Below are 19,960 nucleotides of genomic sequence, written 5' to 3' on the forward strand. Positions count from 1 at the left end.
CGCCATCTGGAAGCTGTTACCAAAATTAAGCAGAAGAAGAAATTACAAACCCCAACTTGCGTAGGGGTCTATTTCCATGCGTTATCTCCACGGGTCTTATTTGAACTTAAACGAGCCATGATGTCGATAACGTATTTATTCCACAATTATGTGATAACTATATATTATTGTGAGTGTGAGGTCGAATGAATGTTAGTGACACATGTTCTTAGAACAGTTATACAAAAACTTCTAAATATGGGGTATTGCCATTAAAAAAAATCATAATGACGTCATAACTCGAGAAAAAGAAACTCGACTTGTCTGAGCTTTTTTCCCCACTGGCCATGTCAAGCGTTTACCTTATTTGTTTCAACCTTCACGTGCACACTGTAAATTTCACAAAAGGTTTCAGTTCTCACTTTTGTTTCAATTGACAAGACAGATCGTCGTGAATGTCTGAGAAAGAGAGCCAACGCCTCTTTCAAAATATCAAACAAGTTCCTTCGAGAGCCTGAATAATTTTCTGAAATATGTTTCGGACAATTCCAATAGATTTTGTTTTTCTAAAATTCTCCTCAACGTCCATTGATATTATGGAAAGAACAATAATGATAACACTTTGATAATAATGTATGAATCAATAGTATATTACGTACCAAGTAGGATAAAAAGGCAATTACCCACGAGGAAAAATTGTAAGCACGAGGCGTTAGCCGAGTCCAATAATTCGCAAGTAGACGTAATTGACTTTATCCTCGAGGTGCGTACTATACTTTTTCTACGACTGACTTTCAAAAGGATTGGTACAATATATTTGTTTGAGATTATGGCTTTGGATAATAAACTAATTAAGTTAGTCAGTCTGAACTGACACGCGTTACCGCTGAGCTACTCTGGCAATTACCAATGTGATGTCTGATTGTGATATGAGTAGTAATCATAATTGATATTCACTTTATGAGTGAATGAATAAAAAGTTTTAAATAATATAATAATGTCAAATACAAGTGCGAACAGGTATTTTTTGATCTGCAAAATATTTTCAAATCCTTTTGCTTGCCTGTTATTGATTTATTTGTTCAGTGGTGAGCGTCGACGATTTCTTCGGTTATACATCAGATGGTTATACACCAGATTTGCGTTTTAGAGAAGCACATAATTTGAAATATTTGATGATGTCCACATTTTTATTGATATTCAGGGTACTTCTCAGCAGGTAGTAAATCGCCCATAATGACGATGGTTTCAAAGTTCTTGCTAAATTTTCGAAATAAACGAGAAAAAAGTTTTCGGAAAAAGAAGGCACTGCAATCTCTCCAGAATGGAGCTGTTAGACGGATCTGCTTGTCCCCAGACGCCTGAAGTATACATGATGACAGGCTTGAACATCGTTTTGTAGATAATAATTTCGTTCTTAAAGCTCAGTTTGGATCGTCTATTGATCAGAGGTTCACGGTTGTGATGTGCTGGTTCCAAGTGAACCTACGGTCTATTAGAAGACCAAGGTACTCTTTACCCACGCTTGCTACTCGATCCCCCTTCCAGAGATCCTCACTTTTCTAGCCGGAGAAGATGTCGTTTTTCCCATGGCTATCGCCTGAGTCTTGTCCGGCTTCACTCGGATCTTCCATTCGAGGTAACAGCGCTCGAGGTCGTCCAATGTACGTTGCATGTAGACGATTCCAAGCTCCCGACCCATGGAAGATGATAGGAGAGCCGTGTCGTCGGCGTAGATGCCCTCTTGGGTCGGGAAGACGGGCTTATGGTAAAGGTCCTTTCGAGAATTCTGTAGACAGTGTAGACGGTTGGGTACTCGTCTAGAATTTTACCGGCTGTTTCAGACTGCATTCTTTCGAGGTGAGGTCATGTGTTTGTTCGATGAATCGTCAGGGGTGGCTTCAAATTCGTTACCGTATTCATGAGATCATATTTATCAGAGTAAATGATACATACCTCATCATTTTTTTTAATTTCTTACGGAAGTAGCCACCATTAATTCAGGATACACTTGTATTCTAAATGTGCCATTACCTACCTGCTGACAAACGCGTAATGATTAGTTTAAAGTGGAGGGAGTAGACGTTAGACAGACTGGCGGGAATGGAGGCGAGCAGTGAAATAATAATACACAACAGTTACATTTAAGCATCAGCAAAAGACTAACTCTTCATTAAAAGACAGAACACAACTTGTCAAAGAAATAAACTTTGCAGCCAGTGCTGCCATCCCTCATAGTACAAAATGTTATTCTGTGATATATTCAACAGTAGAATAAAATCATTTTAAGTGACATCCAACTGATCCTGGAAACGAATGCAGTACCCAAAGACTAACTCTTCATTAAAAGACAGAACACAACGTGTCAAAGAAATAAACTTTGCAGCCAGTGCTGCCATCCCTCATAGTACAAAATGTTATTCTGTGATATATTCAACAGTAGAATAAAATCATTTTAAGGAGTTCCGTGGTGGCTGTGGTAGGGGACGGACGTGCTGATAACGTCCATCCACAAAGAAGGTACGCGGATGCCATGTGCTATCGTGGGGCTCCGTTTTGTGTTGTGTCGTATTGAAATTGAAATGTGAAGTGTCTAAAAAAGTGATGAATAAGTGGCCCCCTTTATTCACGCCGGTATCCAGGCCGGGGTGGTTCGGATAACCACGTAAAGGGGGCTATATATGTGAAAAATTATCAAAAGGTCTCCCAAGTAGGAGGCGACTTCAAAAAATCAAAGTGTTTTTGTTAAAAAAAAAAATTGTGTTTTTTATTATAAAAAGTTAAAAAAAAAATGGGTGGCAGCATTGCTTTGTGCAAGACCGCTGCGCCCCCCGACGAAGCTCCTGTTAACCAACAGGAGGAGCATTGGTCATATGCGCCTGACGATAGGAAGCAACGACCATCTAAAATAGAGAGAGAGAGAGAAAATCATTTTAAGTGACATCCAACTGATCCTGGAAACGAATGCAGTAATGCAGTACCCGCTTGTGGAAATAGTGACGGAGCAGCGTGACTTATATATTATATAAGCATTAGTCTCTGGGATGACTGGGACAGTGCCGATTACATTATGTTATAGAATAGGAAATGTAGTATTGATTCATTACCGTTTGTGACTTGAAGTAGAAGAGCCGTTAATATATCGTTATATTGTGAATACGCGTATGATTCCGTAACCTTGTTCAATCTACTACATCAGAAGTGGTGAATAGTGTGGTGTCATGTCAAAACACGGAAAGAAATCGAAGAGGCGTTTGTCCCCAATCAACAGCATTCCATCCTGCTCCAGTGAAGAGAATCGTAACCGAAAACGAAAGAGGATGTCAGTAAGAGCATGAAGGTCTCCAAAGGAATCGAGTCGACATCGGAAAGAGTCGAGAAAACGCAAGAGTCAAACTGTAAGTGTAGCCAGTTCAAATACTATGCCGCAAATATGCAACGTACAGCCAAGCTCTAGTATTGTTCTTTCGAGTGCAGTGCCTGAGTTTAATCCACTGAATATGGAAGTGTCCGATTGGATCGATATTATCCAACATAATGCAAGTATATATGGTTGGTCTGATAGTTTCATAGTTTATTAAGTAGTAAATAAATTGAAGGGGACAGCTAAACATGGTATGAAAGTTGCGTACAGTGTGAATTAGGGTGGTCTCAGAATACGTGGGCGAAATAGAAACAATTACTAAGTTCTACATTTCAATGTACAAGAAACGCTTACGAGCTATTTATGGAGGTGGCTAATCATAAGCCAACAGAAGGATGTTTATTATATGAGTTCCAATTCAATCATTTGGTAAAAATCAATAAATTAAGATTGAACTTTTCTGACTGCAATAAATGATCATAATTTGAAATTGGCAGTGGAAGCGTCAAACATTCAGGATCCTAACATGTTGGGGGTGTACTTTAAAAATAAAACATACAAACAGGTAGCAAATGAAATCTACAAGAGCCGTTCGCAACAGCCGGTACCAAGTAGTTGTCATTCAAAATGTTTCAATAGAAGTTCCAGGGAAAATAATGAAATAATCTGCTCTTGTTGTTGAAGAGCCGGACATCATCGGGATAATTGTAGACACAAAAATAAAATTTGTAATTTATGTTCAAAAAAAGGGCACATTGAGAATGGTTGTTTCGAAAAACAGAAATCAAAATCTACTTCTAATAAACAGTATGAACGAAAAGACACTACAGTCGAAAAAGTTAAATTAATTCGAAATAACCATCCCTCTTCAAAGTTCTACAAAAAAAATTATTGATGACAATCAGTGTACGGCGTTTGTAGATTTTGAGAGTGACTGTTCAATTATGAAATCGGAAGTAGCTCAAAAACTCAAGCTGAGGGTCAAGCCACTAGAACAAATGGTTGAATTGTCGGATTTTTGGGAACTGGAACAACAGTGACCCATTATACGGGGAATTTAACACAAATTGACGAAGTTTCGTTAAAAATAGTGTATTACGTAATCGACGACAACAATATCGAAAATGATATTCTGATCGAAACAAATTTCACAGAGGATCAGAATGTCATTTACCACAGGGTGGATTATGTTTTAATGTTTCAGAATAAAGTGGATACTCCTCATTGGTTGTCAAACATGAAATGTGGTACTTTGTCGATGCAGAAAAAATCGGAACTTGACAAAATTTTGGAGGAACATGAAAAAAGTATGTGTTTTGATATGAAGCACCTGGTGAAAGCATATTCATTTTTTCTGTCTATAGAGTTAACTACAGATAGGCCTGTCAATCATCGACCATATCGCTTTTCAGAGAAAGACAAACAAATTGATAGGGAAACAGTAAAGGAGTTGTTGGATGCAAAAATAATACGGGAAAGTAAGTCACCTTATTCAAGTCCAGCTTTACTAGTTAATAAAAAAGATGTTCAGAAAGAAATGGTCATCGATTATCGTGCACTCAATAGAATCACAGTGAAAATAGTTTTCCGATGCCTTTAATAAAAGAAATTATTGATAGTTTAGGAGAATACACATATCTCATAAGTATCGATGTAGCTTCGGGGTATCATCAGATACCATTAGAAAACAAATCAATTCCGTACACAGCATTCATAAAGCCAGAGGGTCACTATGAATACCTAAGGATCCCATTTGGGTTATGTTGTGGTCCCTCACTTTTTCAACAATTTATGAATGAAATTTTCCAACCCTTAAGACAGTTTCACATAAGACCATATCTTGATGACATTTTGATACCATCTAAATCCAAAACTGAGGGGTTAGTTCTGCTAAACGAAGTTCTGAAAATTTTGGGGTATTGTGGCCTAACGCTAAAATTGTCAAAATCTGTATTTTTGTTGGAGAAAATAGCATATTTGGATTACTAAATTTTGTTCAATAAAGTATCTCCATCTACGGTCAAAACCGAGGTGGTTGATGAATTTCCAATACCAAAAAATCAACATCAGTTGAGACAGTTTTTGGGTCTGATCGGATTTTTCCGAAAATTTATAAAAGATTGCTCGAATATCAGCTCCTGTTACAAAATTATTTTAAAAAATGTCGTTTGAGCGTGGTCAGATTTATTGACAAAAATTGTTCAAGATCTCATGAAAAAAAATTGTTGAAGTCCTGTATTATGTATTTTCAATCCTAAACTACCAATAATAGTTTATACAGATGCGAGTCGGGAAGGCTTCGCAGGAATATTAGTTCAAAAATCTGAAAACAAAGAAAATGCTGTTGGGTATATCAGCATGCAAACAAATGAGGCGGAGAAAAACTATCATTCATCCGAACTAGAGTTACTTGCAATTGTGAAAATCCTAGAAAAGTATAGGTTTTACCTTCTTGGAAATGACTTCACAATTTCAACGGATTGCAACGCCGTGAAAAGTGTCTTAAGTAAACAAGCAATTGTTCCACGCATAGCCAGGTGGGTTTTACTATTACGAAACTTTTCATTTAAAATACAGCATAATTAAAGCTGGTTCACTAATGCAGCATGTAGACGCACTCAGTCGTAATTTGAGATGAGAGAGAAAATAGAGAACGTTAAAAAAATACACGAAAATGATTATCTACGCGAGGCGCAAGATCAAGATGCTTCTATCAAAGAAATAAAAGAAATATTGTTAAGTGGTGATAAAGTGAATAATAAAAACATTTTTGAGGAATACGATTTACGGGGAATTAAAGTTTATCGTGTAACGCCATATGGTCGAAGATGGGTAGTACCGAAAAATTATAGGTGGCTAATAGTAAAAGCTAATCATGATGATGTAGGTCACTTTGCTTTTGAGAAAACCATAGACATAATTAAAAAAAATTACTGGTTTAAAAAATGAATAGATTTGTGAAGAAATACATAAATGCATGTTTACATTGTCTCTACCATAAAGAAAACTGTGATAAGAAGTTTCTATTTTTGCATTCTATGCGAGACCACAACACACCCTACACTTGGATCATTTGGGACCATTTGTGGAAACTGCAAAGGAAAGTAAGTATATACTTGTATTTGTGGACGGATTCTCGAAATACACATTTTTGAAAGCGGTTCTCAACAATACTACCAAATGGTCCTAGTGACATTGAGTGAGATATGTACAATTTTCGGAAATCCGAAAAGAATGGTGATTTCCACGACAACGCCGAAGAGAGAGAGAGGTGGACGTCACTGCGATAAGAGCTGAAACGGCGCAACGATGGAAAAAGAATAGAGGCCTTTAATAAAAACTGAATACACCAAAAGTTTTCGATATTGGTGACTTGGTCTTGACCAAAGTCATAAGCAACCCTGCCACTGGTGAAAGTAACAAGCTATTACCCAAATTTAGGGGTCCATTCAAAGTGATGGAGGTCCTTCCAAATGACCGTTATAAGGTGAAGGAGGATTTACACGCCAGCAGATCTAACCACCCATACGAAGGTGTGGTGGCAGCAGAACACATGAAGCAGTTCAGATTCCAAAACCGTTAAGGAAAATTAACCAAATCGAGCCCCTGATGGCAAAACGAGCCCTCGATGGCAAAACGAGCCCTCGATGGCAAAACGAGCTCTTGATGGCAAAAGGAGCACTTGATGGCAAAACGAGCCCTTGATAGCAAAACGAGCCCTTGATGGCAGAAAGAGCCCTTGATGGCAAAACGAGCCCTTGATGGCAGAATGAGCCCTCGATGGCAAAACGAGCCCATGATGGCAGAATGAGCCCTTGATGGCAATACGAGCCTTGATGGTAAAATCGGCCTTTGATGGCGAAATCAAATGTGGATGGTATATCGGTAATTAAATATTTGCCCCTTCTTTTTATAGGTGTCCATAGACATTGAGTTGTTGGGGACAACAACGTATCAGGATGGCGGTGCAGTACCCGCTTATGGAAATAGTGACGGAGCAGCGTAACTGATATATTATATAAGCATTAGTCACTGGGATGACTGAGACAGTGCCGATTACATTATGTTATAGGATAGGAAATGTAGTATTGATTCATTACCGTTTGTGACTTGAATTAGAAAAGTCGTTAATATATCGTTATACTGTGAATACGCGTATGATTCCGTAACCTTGTCCAATCTACTAGACGAATTATTCGCCTTGTTTTGATAAATTTCATAACAAAATGAAAACTCCCTCATGTGTCTTCAGAACAAGACAGAGAAACATCAGGGCGATAGAAAAACTATTCAAAAATATGCTCTCGCCCAATGAAAGGGGAAGTGGAAGATTTTTTCCCGAATGTTCTACTTCCCGAGATTCATAATAGGAAGATAAAACTACGTAGGTCAAATATTTAAAAACATAAAAGCCGTGTATCCGAATAATTACCGTTAAAACAATTGAATTTAAGCTTGTAAAGTTTCTGAAATATGCTTTGAAAACAAAATTTTGCGTGACCTCACTCTTGAATATTTTAGACGATCTCAGTTTATTGATAAAAAAACAAATGTATATAATTTTCAGAAACAGATCATCAATTCGGTAATGTTGCCAGCAGACGAAAATTGTACTTGTGTAAAATGCTGAGCAGGACAGGATTCTGGAGTCAAAACGCGGTGCTCGTCCTTCATTCCCAAATTATGACCAGAGAGGATGAGAAGAAAAATAAATATTAAACAAAAAATCCATATGGTTCCAACTTACTGAGACATATTGCTAATTGGATATTGCTGTGGATATGCAGAAAAAAGTGGAACGATAAAACAAAAACAGAGTCCTGCCATCTGTTTTCACAATTCTTATTTGTGGTTCTTGTTAGCGAAAGTAATTTGATTTACTTTTTCATTAGTTACTCATTTCAATAATAATCGCACCTAAACCCCAGAACAACATAAACACAATGTTATATTTTGTGTTTTATATATTATATCAATGGCAATTTACTGTCTTGGATTCTTTCTCTCTCATGACCTATATTTCACATTCAGTTGTTCCGATCAGCTGTTGGTCATTTGACTAACGTCATTACCGGTAGCAATTTTTTCTATAGGTAAAAACAAGAAAATTACGATTACATCACTTAAAATCAATTATTTGAATTCATAGCATTTGATGAAAATTTATCGGATTTATTCACTTGCTTTTACGTAATACCTTCTCAAATAATAGGCATACCTATCATTTATTTTGTGAATATTTCGAATTATAAATAGATATACAGATAAATGAACGTAATTATTAGTCTTAAAAAATATTTTTGATTAAATATTCAAACGCACGTCACTGCAGATAGAAAACGATCATAAAATATTTTGTTTGCGATAGAAAAACAAATTTTGTTTTGAATTTATAATGAGCATTCATTGCTAGGAAAAGGAATGGAAACAAAATGTTACTTTTTGACCAACCAAGATACAAAATTACCTTGAAGTACAACTGTCATTAAAAGTGGCATCTTTAATGGTTGTCAAAAGTATTGAAAGATGATGTTTACAAAGTAGCGCGTTGAAAATATTTTTAACACGATTTTTTCGACCAAATAGCAATAAACAAAACATAATTATTCAATTTTCAAGGGAGTTTTATTACGAACAATAAAGATAGATACAATTAAATTCTGTAACAAATGTACACGGAAAAAAAATGTTGCGAAAATTTCCACAATAATTGTAAACATTTTTGTTACAAATTATATCACATATAAGGTTCGTTCCAACCAGTGTCAGAAACAGTTTCTGACAGTCAGGATTCTGCGCAGCAATGTGATTGCGTTCCAACGTGAGTTTCCAACCATTAGAAAACTATCAGTTTTCTGTTCCATCCAAGATTCAAACCTGTTCGAAATCTATCAGAATGGTTTGAGGATTATCTTCTAACCATCAATCTGACGCATGTGTATTCCGTATTAATGTTTCTGTTTTATGTTCATGCAACTTACAAACAACATAACCTGCAAAAATTGTTATAAAATAAATTATGTATTTGCTGGCGCAGGAAAAATTGGGAATTCTTTAAGTGAACCTATAATATGAATATCTTTAATTACACAAATTAATTATTGCGGTGACCTCCCAGTTTCATGTTGATGAGTAAATAGAATAGAGATATAAAATACTGCAACCTTCTTTTACTCTCCAGAAATACATTTGATTAGATTTATTTTTAAAGAATTGAAGGGGTTATATTTTTATGAGTGACATTCGTTGTGGAATGTTTGAAATAAAAACTGAGTAGAGAAAAGTATCTTCTGTATAATTCAGTGTTCATATAGAAGTATTTGTTTCAAAACAATTTTTCTTTCTTTCGTGTAATTCAATGTTTATATGAAAGTAGCTGTTTCAGGAGGACATTCTTTCAGTTTGTGTCTGAAAGTAATTTCTTTGCATGATCTACACATCCATGTATAGAGTTATTTATTTTCAAATTGATTACTTCCTTCCTTTCTTTGGAAGATTCCCTCATCCCCTTTTTTTGATTTAAGATGGAGTAGTAGGAAGCCAAAAACTTTCTTTTCCAAATTATTTTTAAAGGTTATGTTGAAATTCCATGCCAAACTTCAGTTGAAGTATCAGCTGTTCCAATCAGAAATTTCAAATTAATCAGAAACCAATATTTACCAGACATGCGCGTTGACAACGATTTACAAACAGTTGGAAATCTGTTTGTGACTCAAGGTTGGAACGAACCTATAGAGACGACTCCAACTTGTAATATTATGTACTACAACATTGTGTACATATTTTTTTACCGAATTATTCTATCATTCGATATATTTCGTTTTGAAAACTTCCATAACCTTGTTTTACCAGTAACTCTCAATAGTAACAGATTTCATTGAAATCTGTAACGATTTTTCAAATAATATTGTACTAGATTTTGCTTCAATTTTTCACAGAATCACATGAAAATTTGTCAAAATATTCGAAGCTTTATTGTGTTAAAAAATTATTTAACTTTTATCACGAATTTTTGAAAATTGTACCAATTAACACCAAACCATCAGTCAAAAATTCATACAGCACATATTAATAATTTACTAGAATTGTGCTAATAATTGCAATATATTGTAGCGAAAAATCAAACAAATCATATGAGTAATTACTATGCAATGATCAATGAATGAAAATCTATCTATCACTTTTTGAAACAGGCTATTTTAATTATCACTAATGTTTAGTGAAAAAGTACAAAATATTTGTGGAGGAAAATAATACAGATACTATCAATCCAACTTCATTTCACAGTAAAACAAAATATGTTTCTGGTACCTACTTCTTGTTCAATTTTCATTTATAAAATATAACAAAAATTGAATTTAAAAAGTTGAATGTAATATTAACATATCTTGATAAAGTGATTTGTCAAAAAAGTTGAGGAACGACAGGCATAGTTTAGGAAGTAAAATGGTAAAGGATTTCAAAATTGAAAATACAAATCATTGATCTATTTTTTATTTTGAATAAAAAATTTGAAAGATGACAAACGACGTGAAACCAAACAAAAATAATTACATTGAAAATGTCTATCTAGTATACCTAAGTAAGTAGTAAATTTTCTAGGATCAAACTACCGATTTTTCTCATTTTTCAAGATTTTCCTATCAATTCAGTTAAGTGGAAGGTAAAAACTTCAAGAATAATTATTTCTAGTATTGCCAGTCCTTAACAAAATGGGGATTTTACCAAAACAACATATTTATATTCTAGTAATAAATTATTTGAATCCATGAATAAATATAATTATACCAAAGTTACCCCTTTGGGCTTTCCTTTATGATCAACATAAGGTGTGTATAATGAACTTCTGGGTTGTCATATGGAAAAATATCATAAATTTCTTTTGCCAATGTTCTAAATCTCTCAGAGGAAATTCTGAAAATGAATTAAATGTAATTATATACTTATGAAGTTAGCGAGAAAACTTTTAAAATAAAAAATTTCAAAACTAATGATTCCATATCTTTGTTACAAATTAGTTACAAATTTGTTTACAATTTATTACAAATGCCTTCCGTAAATTATTTTTTTACAATGAAATTGTGGCTTACCGTTTATTTTTGTCATATTTCAATTCATTCTTAATTATTAGGGATGCTATCTCATTTCTTAAAAATACATGTCCTGGTTTATAAGTAGCCATTATCAATTTACCATCCTCAGTGGTATCCAAAAGCCTTTTTAAAGTCTGAAATTTGAGAATGGGATATAGCACTAATTCTCATAGAAATCAAACAAAATATAAAAGATCTACCACAACTTCCGTACTCACCTACGAAAACTTCATGCTATATCGGTTTCTGGACTACTTTTTAGTACAGAAATAACACCACTACATTATATTATGATTATCTCCTCTCAAATCAATATCCAAAACAATACTAGATGCCTATCGCGTAAAATATCTTCTAACGCCGCTTCAGACATAAAGTGCAAGCAAGCATTGTATATGGCCACCCTTCTTAACATATTGGACTTTCCCAAACGAGGTACTTTTTATATTTTCGCAAAATGTGTTTCTTTCCTAACACAATATTTTATCATTCATTCCAAAAATTGTAGTGATATATGATATTAACTTTAGTCGTTTTTTGAAAAACATTCTTATGACTTCATTGTTGAGTTCACAAATGATTTTTATCATAAATTGGAGAGAAATACACAATAAATTATAGTAGATTGTAATATGGAATATATTATAATATTGAAAGAATTTTTTTCGTAAATTGCTGATATGTTTATTAGCAAAACTGAAATAAATTATTTTGTATTCCAAAAACACTTTATTGTGAGATTTTCACTAAATTTAGTGAAAATCTCACAATAAAGTGTTTTTGGAATACGTTAGTTATGGATTTTCATCAAGTATCGGCCGATTCCATCATATAAATTATTTTGATATACTGTATAGGTACGTTATTTGATGAATTACTACAATCATCAACTATAGTTTTATTTGATATTCGAAAACTTAGTTTTTTAATACAATTGTATTTAAAACAATTTGTAGAAAATTACCGTGACACAATATTGTTTTAAAAATTCTAGTGAGATTTTTTCCGCAAGCAAGAACTTTAAATGTGAGTTTAAATAAAACGCGTGAGCTGTAAACAATACTGTTTGTTGGTAACCAGATAATTGGGCGTCACCTGACTAAGCCCCACTTCACAGCAAATGCGATAACATGAAAATAGTTAACTGACAAGATTTGTCAAGATGTGTTTTTATAGAAATAATAAATTTATCTATTTTATCATGAAAACAGGACAGTTGTACAAAAAACTTTATATGATACTAGTACTATGTTGCTGTATCGCTGGTGTTCCAATGTTTTGACAGAATCAACGAACTTAGGCGTGCGCAGCGTTATAGAACAGTGCTTTCAAAAAATTGTTCTACAGCGCCATCTAAAGGCAAGTTACAGAAAAATTGATAGCCTAAAAACCTTCTTTATGAAAAATTACTGATACATGTCAAGTTTTAGGAATCTCATTGCTTTTGTAACAGTCGTATATTGTTTTTTTCAATGATTTTATTAGATGAACGTATGATAATCCCACATCACATCGCGTCATGCGTTCATAAGGTTTGTTTTTGACTATTTTACGTACAATAATTGAATAGAACTGGCCGATACTTGATGAAAATCCATATTAAAAAACTAATTAATACATTAATTTATTAATTAGTTTTATTTTACGTACAGTCGAGAAAGAAATTTTTGTCAAATCTGATGTTGCTTGTAATAGTTTATTTCCCTCGAAACTAAACTTGAGATGTAGATTCTTATATACATTGAAACATACTCTCTGTGTTTCAATATTCAAATGCACCCTAATCTTATCCACTGGTATCTCTTTCTCGCATTGTTCACCATCGCTATTGGAATCACTAAACAGGAAAAAGTCTGCGTTGTTATCACACTTGTTATTACTATTAGTACTTGTCCAGGGACGCCACATTTCAAACAGATAACAAAAATTTTAAGTAATTATAACTGCACCAATATCGAATTCAAACACTTAAATCGTGATCAGTTCCTCAACTGAACATTGACGACACAACGGCGATACTCATCCCCACATTCTATTCGTCACCGTAACATGACTTCAAATTTAATTTTATGACTCTTCAGCCAATCATGAAACTCGGTTAGTAAACTTTATCCAATACGAACCGCCAATTCTTAGGTCCACGTGGACTAGTTGGCAGTGGCATTATTTCTCTGTATTGTTTTTTTACCTTTGAGATGTCGATAGCTTTAACTATTTACACTTCGACTATAAATGGGATGTGTCTTCCCCGCTTGTTGCTTTGTTCACCAGATGGAGCTGTTACTAGTAAACAGTATTTTTCTTAGGTGAAGGTTTCATATATGAAGTCGAGATGCTTTGAAATGAATCGAGTCCCAGACACTGCACTGATGAGAGGTAATATCTCGATACCTGTTTGTAGGTGATCTCGAATAATTTCAGCATGGTCGTGCTGCTGGATAAATGAGAAACATTTGCGATACTAACATCTGTGTGGCAATGTCTGTCGGATATAATTCAATATCCAGCGTGGTATTAGCTGGGGAAATAGTTGTTTTCCTGCAGGCATTTACCAGAACCTACCGTGTAGGTAGAGATGAATATTTCGAGATTTTATTTCAAAATACATATTTATTTTTTTATTCTTATCTATTCGTTTGTCCGATATGTAATAACCATATTTTAGTTTTTTGGCTATTGAAGGAATGAAAAATTCAATGTTAATTTTCTGTTCCAAACATTACGAATATCAAAATATATATATTTTACTTAAATCGAAAAGAAAAATTATTCGCTTTCAAATATTTCATTCGAAATCCAATTCATTTTTTTGACAAAAAAATAAGGAAAGAGGAATCAACAATTCAAAAAATTATTCAGAAACAAACAGGAATGCTTGACTATTAATAGTTTTCCATTTCGGTGAGTGTCGTCATGAAAGAATATTGACATATTACAAAAACTCCGTTTTTTGTAGATCAAAAATATGAAAATATCGGAAGTCGCAAAATTCAAGGCATTATCAGTATTTCCACTTATATTCGAATTATGCAGTGATTGGCAATACTGGTCCGTAATTCTTTTCTTTTGACACTGACGGACTAATAATTTAAATCCATCACGTTTCGTTTACGAATTACATTCTTTATTCGTACAAATACAATGTACAATCAACAAAACGTGTTATTTTCCAGTGATCAGTCTCCAAAAGAAAGCAGCTCATATATCTATCCTTATTTTCTGCAAAGTTACTTTTTGTCACAGACTTCTCACAAAATTTTTTCATGAAGGAACAACACTGCCGTTTCAGTTCATTCAAATCGTTCCATCATTGCTAGAGTGAGTTTTTCTGATCGAAAGCTTCGATTCGAAATGGAATCTTTCAACGAAATGTGTAGATTATGTTTAGCAACAAATAAGCTTATTTGGATATTTGATCAAACGTTAGATGGTGCTGAAAATTCAAGCTTGAGAGATGTCATATTTATAGTCACTGGAATAGACGTAAGTACGCCATTTTTTTAATAAGAAGTGTATATTCTTTATAGGACAAAGTTTATAATTTTAGTGATTAAATTATATGTACGAGGTGTGTTCAAAAAAATGTTTTCATTCATTTATGTATATTTTGTCCTCTTCAAAGTAGTTTTCCTCAGATATGATACACTTGTGCCAGCATTTTTCCAATCTTCGAAGCAGTTTTGATATTCTTTTTTTTGTATGTTCTTGAGATTTGATTTTTATCTCCTCAATCGTCGCAAAACGCCGTGCTTTCATGATACGACTATGTGGAAAAACTCATGATGCACTACGCCACGGTAATAAAAGAAAACTGAGCAAAACTTTGACATTTTATCAAACTTGGCGTGCTATTTTTGGTCTTGGCTGTCCTATGGGCTCTTCCATTGGGACGATTGGACTTTGGTTTCGATGTCATAACCATATACCTATGATTCGTCACCAGTTAACACTCTTGTAAGCAAATCTGGATCGCCGTTGATGTCATTCAACAATTCCTAAGCGATGCTCATGTGACGGTTTTGTGGGTCAAAATTCAGCAACTTTGAAACGAACTTCACTGCCACACGCTTCATGACCAATTTTCAAAAGATTACATGCCATGAGCCAACCGGTATATTGACATCCTCATCAACTTCTCTAATAGTAGTTCGACGATTCTCCATAACAATTTTCTTCACTTTCTCGACATTTTCATCGGTTGTTGATGTGCTGGAGCGTTCTGAGCGAGCGTCGTCATTCACATCATCTCGACCTTCTGGAAAAGCTTATACCACTTGTAAACATATTTCTTACTCAGAGTACACTCACGGTATGCCAGTGTCAACATTTCTTAATTCCATTTTTCACACAAAATTTGATACAAATTCTTTTTGATCATTTTTCAAAGAGCAGAAAGTAGCCGAACATGGTGAATTTCATTGGTTCGGACTACCATTGTCTAATATGATATGATTTGATACACAACACAACAAAGTTTTTGTTTCGGGGTTGAAATTAGATGATTTTAATGTGTTAAACGTGTTAAAACCGAAAATGACCATAAAAATTATATATTAGCTCTTGTTTTCAAGATATAGTATCATTATATTATATATATGTATATTGAGTTTTCAACAAATGAAATATTTCATCACTAACAGTTGGTACACATGTTTGTTTACATAACACCCCTCTCATCAGCTGTTCTTAAGTAGTAAACATAACCTATGTGAGTTTGTCAATTGTACGCACGTGGTTGCTATTGAAATTATCGTGTGAAGTTGATTTTTAAATTAATTTAAGTGCTGATCTGAAATGCCTCGAAAGTGTGTGAATCCTGTCGATAGCTTTTCTATATATGTGGTGAAATAACATTTAAGGCTCAGAAACGTAAAATGACACCTATCGTTAAGACAGTCTATGAACATTATTTTGGTGTGAAAGTTGGGGACCAAGATAAATCATGGGCTCCTCATATATGTTGTAATTCTTGTTCCGTCATATTGCGACAGTGGCTGAAAAATAAAAACCGGGCAATGGCTTTTGCAGTACGTATGGTTTGGCGTGAGCCTACCAATCATACAGACGACTGTTATTTCTGCTTAACTCCTCCCATTAAGCAAGGTTTATCTATGAAGAAAAGAGGAACGGTCAAATACCCTAATCTCCCATCTGCTCTTCGGCCTGTACCACACTCAGACAATTTGCCAGTCCCTTCTCCACCCCAAAACTATGAAATTTCAGAGGAAGGTGATGAAGACTGTTTAGAAGGAGCAACCCATCCTTCTACATCCTATGACCCTGATTTTGAGGTAAGCGATAGGTCTAGTGATCCGCACAGAATTAGTCAAGCAGAGTTGAGTGACCTTATAAGAGATCTTCGCTTGTCTAAGGAAAAGGCTGAGCTGTTAGGGTCAAGACTACAACAGTGGAATCTTCTAAAACATGATGTGAAAATATCTCAGTACAGACAGCGTCAAAAAGATTTGCTTCCTTTTTTGAGAAAAAAGAAAACCTCGTAGTTTGTTCTGATGTTAATGGTTTGATGTACTGCAAAGTTTCTCAGGTTGAGTGATGCTAAAGTCAAGGAAGGCATCTTTATTGGACCTCAAATCCGTGAAATTGTAAATGATCCTGCTTTTGACATGATTTTAACAGGAAATGAAAAAAGAGCCTGGGAAGCCTTTAAGGGGGTTGTACATGGGTTTTTAGGTAACAAAAGAGATGATAACTTCACAGCATTGGTTAAAGAGCTTCTTCAAGCTTACCACCAACTTGGATGCAACATGTCCTTAAAAATTCATTTTCTTCACTCTCATCTTAATTTCTTCCCACAAAACTGTGGAGCTGTGAGTGACGAACATGGAGAAAGATTCCATCAAGACATTGCCTTAATGGAACAGAGATATCAGGGCCGTTGGAATGAAGCAATGCTTGCAGACTACTGCTGGTCTGTGTGTAGGGATGCTCCAGAAGTGTTTTATAAAAGACAAGCTAAACGACAGCGATCTTACAATGAATCGGATGGACTTAATTGAAATTTGGTGGTACAAACTTCTTTTATTTATCAAAACACCAAGAATAATGGTTTTTTTATTAATTTTGTATTTAAAATATTCTAAAAGAAACATAACAATATTGTTTTATGTACTTTCACTTTTCATGTATAGTATAACTACTCTTTAAGATTAAGTACTGTGTATCTCAAAAAACACAGCTAATAAAAATTTTTCATTGTTATTTTCGTTTTTATCACCCCAAAATTAGTAGAAATTGACTAATTTAGTGTAGGAAACATTCAAAAAATATTTTTTGTTGTGTTGTGATATCTCTGAAAGAACAAATAATATTGAAATGGATAGCTGAAAATAACAATTATATCAAGCAAAAAATCCTGAAGTGAAATTACAGTAAAATTAAAATTGAACAAGAAATGGAAAATTGAACAATTAGAGTGAACTGAAAATCAAAAAAATTCAAGCCAAGTTACTTCACAACGTATCGATTGTTAGTATCCACAATCTTCTACAATCCACAGTCTTCGGGTCAATACAGATCCTTATTTGAAAAAATAAAATAATGATAAAAAATCTTTTGAAACAAGCTTTTATTTAAGTGCCCTAAAAAGATCAAAATAAAATTTTAAATCACATTAACCACATTCATTTATGACTTTACAGAATTGAAATTATAATAAAAGCTTGTCGCGATGCCTAGACGAAATCTCTACATATTCAGTCAGATAAAATTTAAATTAAGAAACATTCTGAGAGATCAACTAGGTACTGCACTAAATTTCAAACCCGATAAATCCTATGTGTGCAAAAAGTTATTCAAGGATGAAGTTCCACATTGTAAGCATTCACGGCACTTTTATTTAATTACATACATTATGAATTGCTTACAAGTTTAGTAGGTGCCTACCTAATTACAAAATTTCAATTACAAATTGAAATCAACGCGACAAGAGATAATTCTGTAAAGTCATAAATGAATATGGTTAATGAGATTTAAAATTTTATTTTGATCTTTTTAGGGCACTTGAATAAAAGCTGGTTTCAGAAGATTTTATATCATTAGTTTATTTTATATTTTTTACTTTCAATCGATAGTCATCGATCAATAAAACGGAGAGTCGTTCAACAGAAAAACTTAAGGAACGGAGAAAACTATTATTAGGATAAACTATATTCCATAGAAGTAGGTAGGTACCTACTCCTCCTCCCAGAGCTTCGTTTAGCAGGGTAAGAGCTAATATACAACAGGGTGCGCTCCGGTGCCCTGAGGTGGTACGTTCACGACATCATTTTACACCCTGATGACACTCAGTCCTCGGCACGCCCTCACCTTGACTTGGGTGGTAATTTGGTAAAAGATGCGCCACTTTTTTCAGCTTAGAGCTTACTCGTGCCTGACGAAACACCGTTCTGGGTTTGATTTTGGAGTTTTCCTTCTCCTAGACGGGTTGCAGACCTATTTTTAATGACGCCCACCTCACCGAATTACACAAGTATGTCGGCATATCGGTAGGCTCATGCCATACAATTTTTTCGGATATTTTGGGCATGGGGCGTGTGGCAGCCAAGTTCGTTCCAAAATTGCTGAATTTTGACTCAACCGTCGGATGCGCATCGCTCAGAAATTGTTGAATGACGTAAACGGCGATCCAGATTTGCCTAAAAGAGTCATAACTGGTGACGAACCATAGTTATGACATCAAAATCAAAGTCGAACCGTCCCAGTGGAAGAGCCCAGGAGAGCCAAAACCAAAAAAGGACGCCAAGTTCGATCAGATGTCAAGGTTTTGCCCACTTCTTAGATTACCGTGGCGTAGTGCATCTTGCCACGTGGTCGTACGGTCAATAAGGAGTAGTATCTTGAAGTTATGCACCTGCTCACACGTCATTACTTGTCATTTTTTGACAAAAAATGACACCTTATTCACCAGATTTGGCCCCTTGCGACTTTTTCCTGTTTCCAAGATTGAAGAGTTTACTGAGTTAGCTAGCGCTGTGAATATTCTGAGCCGATCTGTGCTTTGTTGAAGCAGTTCTTTTTTTTTCTCGGACGTCCCCTTTATAAGGGTTTTCCCTGGACGTCCCCTTTATAAGGGTTTTCCCTATGTGTTTTCCCAGTACTTTTTGTGTTCCTTATCTCTGGTTCCGCACCAAAGATTTTGGCCCGCTTCAGGGCCTATATATAGAGTTGAGGAATAATGTCTGGCACACTCGTTAGCTTTTTTGTTGCCTACAATAATTATATAGCAGATAATTTCAAAAAATTTAAACTTACGACGAGTATTGAATCAGGAATAGACAATTTTGGTGTTGACCGATCCTTCCCCATATTGTATTTACAAAAATTCTTTTATGAATTTACACACTTCATCTTATTAAAGTTAGATTATTGAAAATTGCCTTTTGTTTTATTCGGTTTATTATTTTCGTTAACTATTATTTTCATTAACTATCTAACTACATAATTCGAAACCAATTCTTATTTATATATAAATACTAGCTGACCCGGCAAACTTTGTTTTGCACAT

At 34.6% G+C, this 19,960-nt stretch overlaps 1 protein-coding gene and 1 long non-coding RNA gene across 7 annotated transcripts in view; one reads left to right on the top strand and one right to left on the bottom strand.

Moving 5' to 3' along the window:
- The window catches only part of LOC111509861 (zinc finger protein Paris), a 64,510-nt gene that overhangs the window by 39,426 nt on the left and 5,124 nt on the right, over positions 1 to 19,960 (top strand). For 2 of the 6 annotated variants that reach the window (XM_074178320.1, XM_023165706.2), the window contains exon 1: positions 14,502 to 14,919. The exons of the other annotated variants lie outside the window; for them this stretch is intronic. Coding sequence is in view for 1 of the 2 variants with exons in the window: in XM_023165706.2 (XP_023021474.2) it covers positions 14,788 to 14,919 (132 nt within the window). In the remaining variant the exon portion in view is untranslated. Of the gene's footprint in view, positions 1 to 14,501; positions 14,920 to 19,960 lie in introns of those variants that run through there. 6 annotated transcript variants of the gene reach the window in all.
- LOC141483537 (uncharacterized) lies at positions 10,847 to 11,941 on the bottom strand. The gene is made up of 3 exons (XR_012466144.1): positions 11,655 to 11,941; positions 11,434 to 11,570; positions 10,847 to 11,257 (listed from the first exon to the last, which is right to left on the bottom strand). It is a non-coding gene; the product is annotated as an uncharacterized lncRNA (long non-coding RNA).

The sequence above is a fragment of the Leptinotarsa decemlineata genome, unplaced genomic scaffold, assembly GCF_025532065.1.
Source record: "Leptinotarsa decemlineata unplaced genomic scaffold, Ldec_3_MD MMD2_tig00003736_RagTag_RagTag, whole genome shotgun sequence".
NCBI classification, from domain to species: Eukaryota; Metazoa; Arthropoda; class Insecta; order Coleoptera; family Chrysomelidae; genus Leptinotarsa; species Leptinotarsa decemlineata.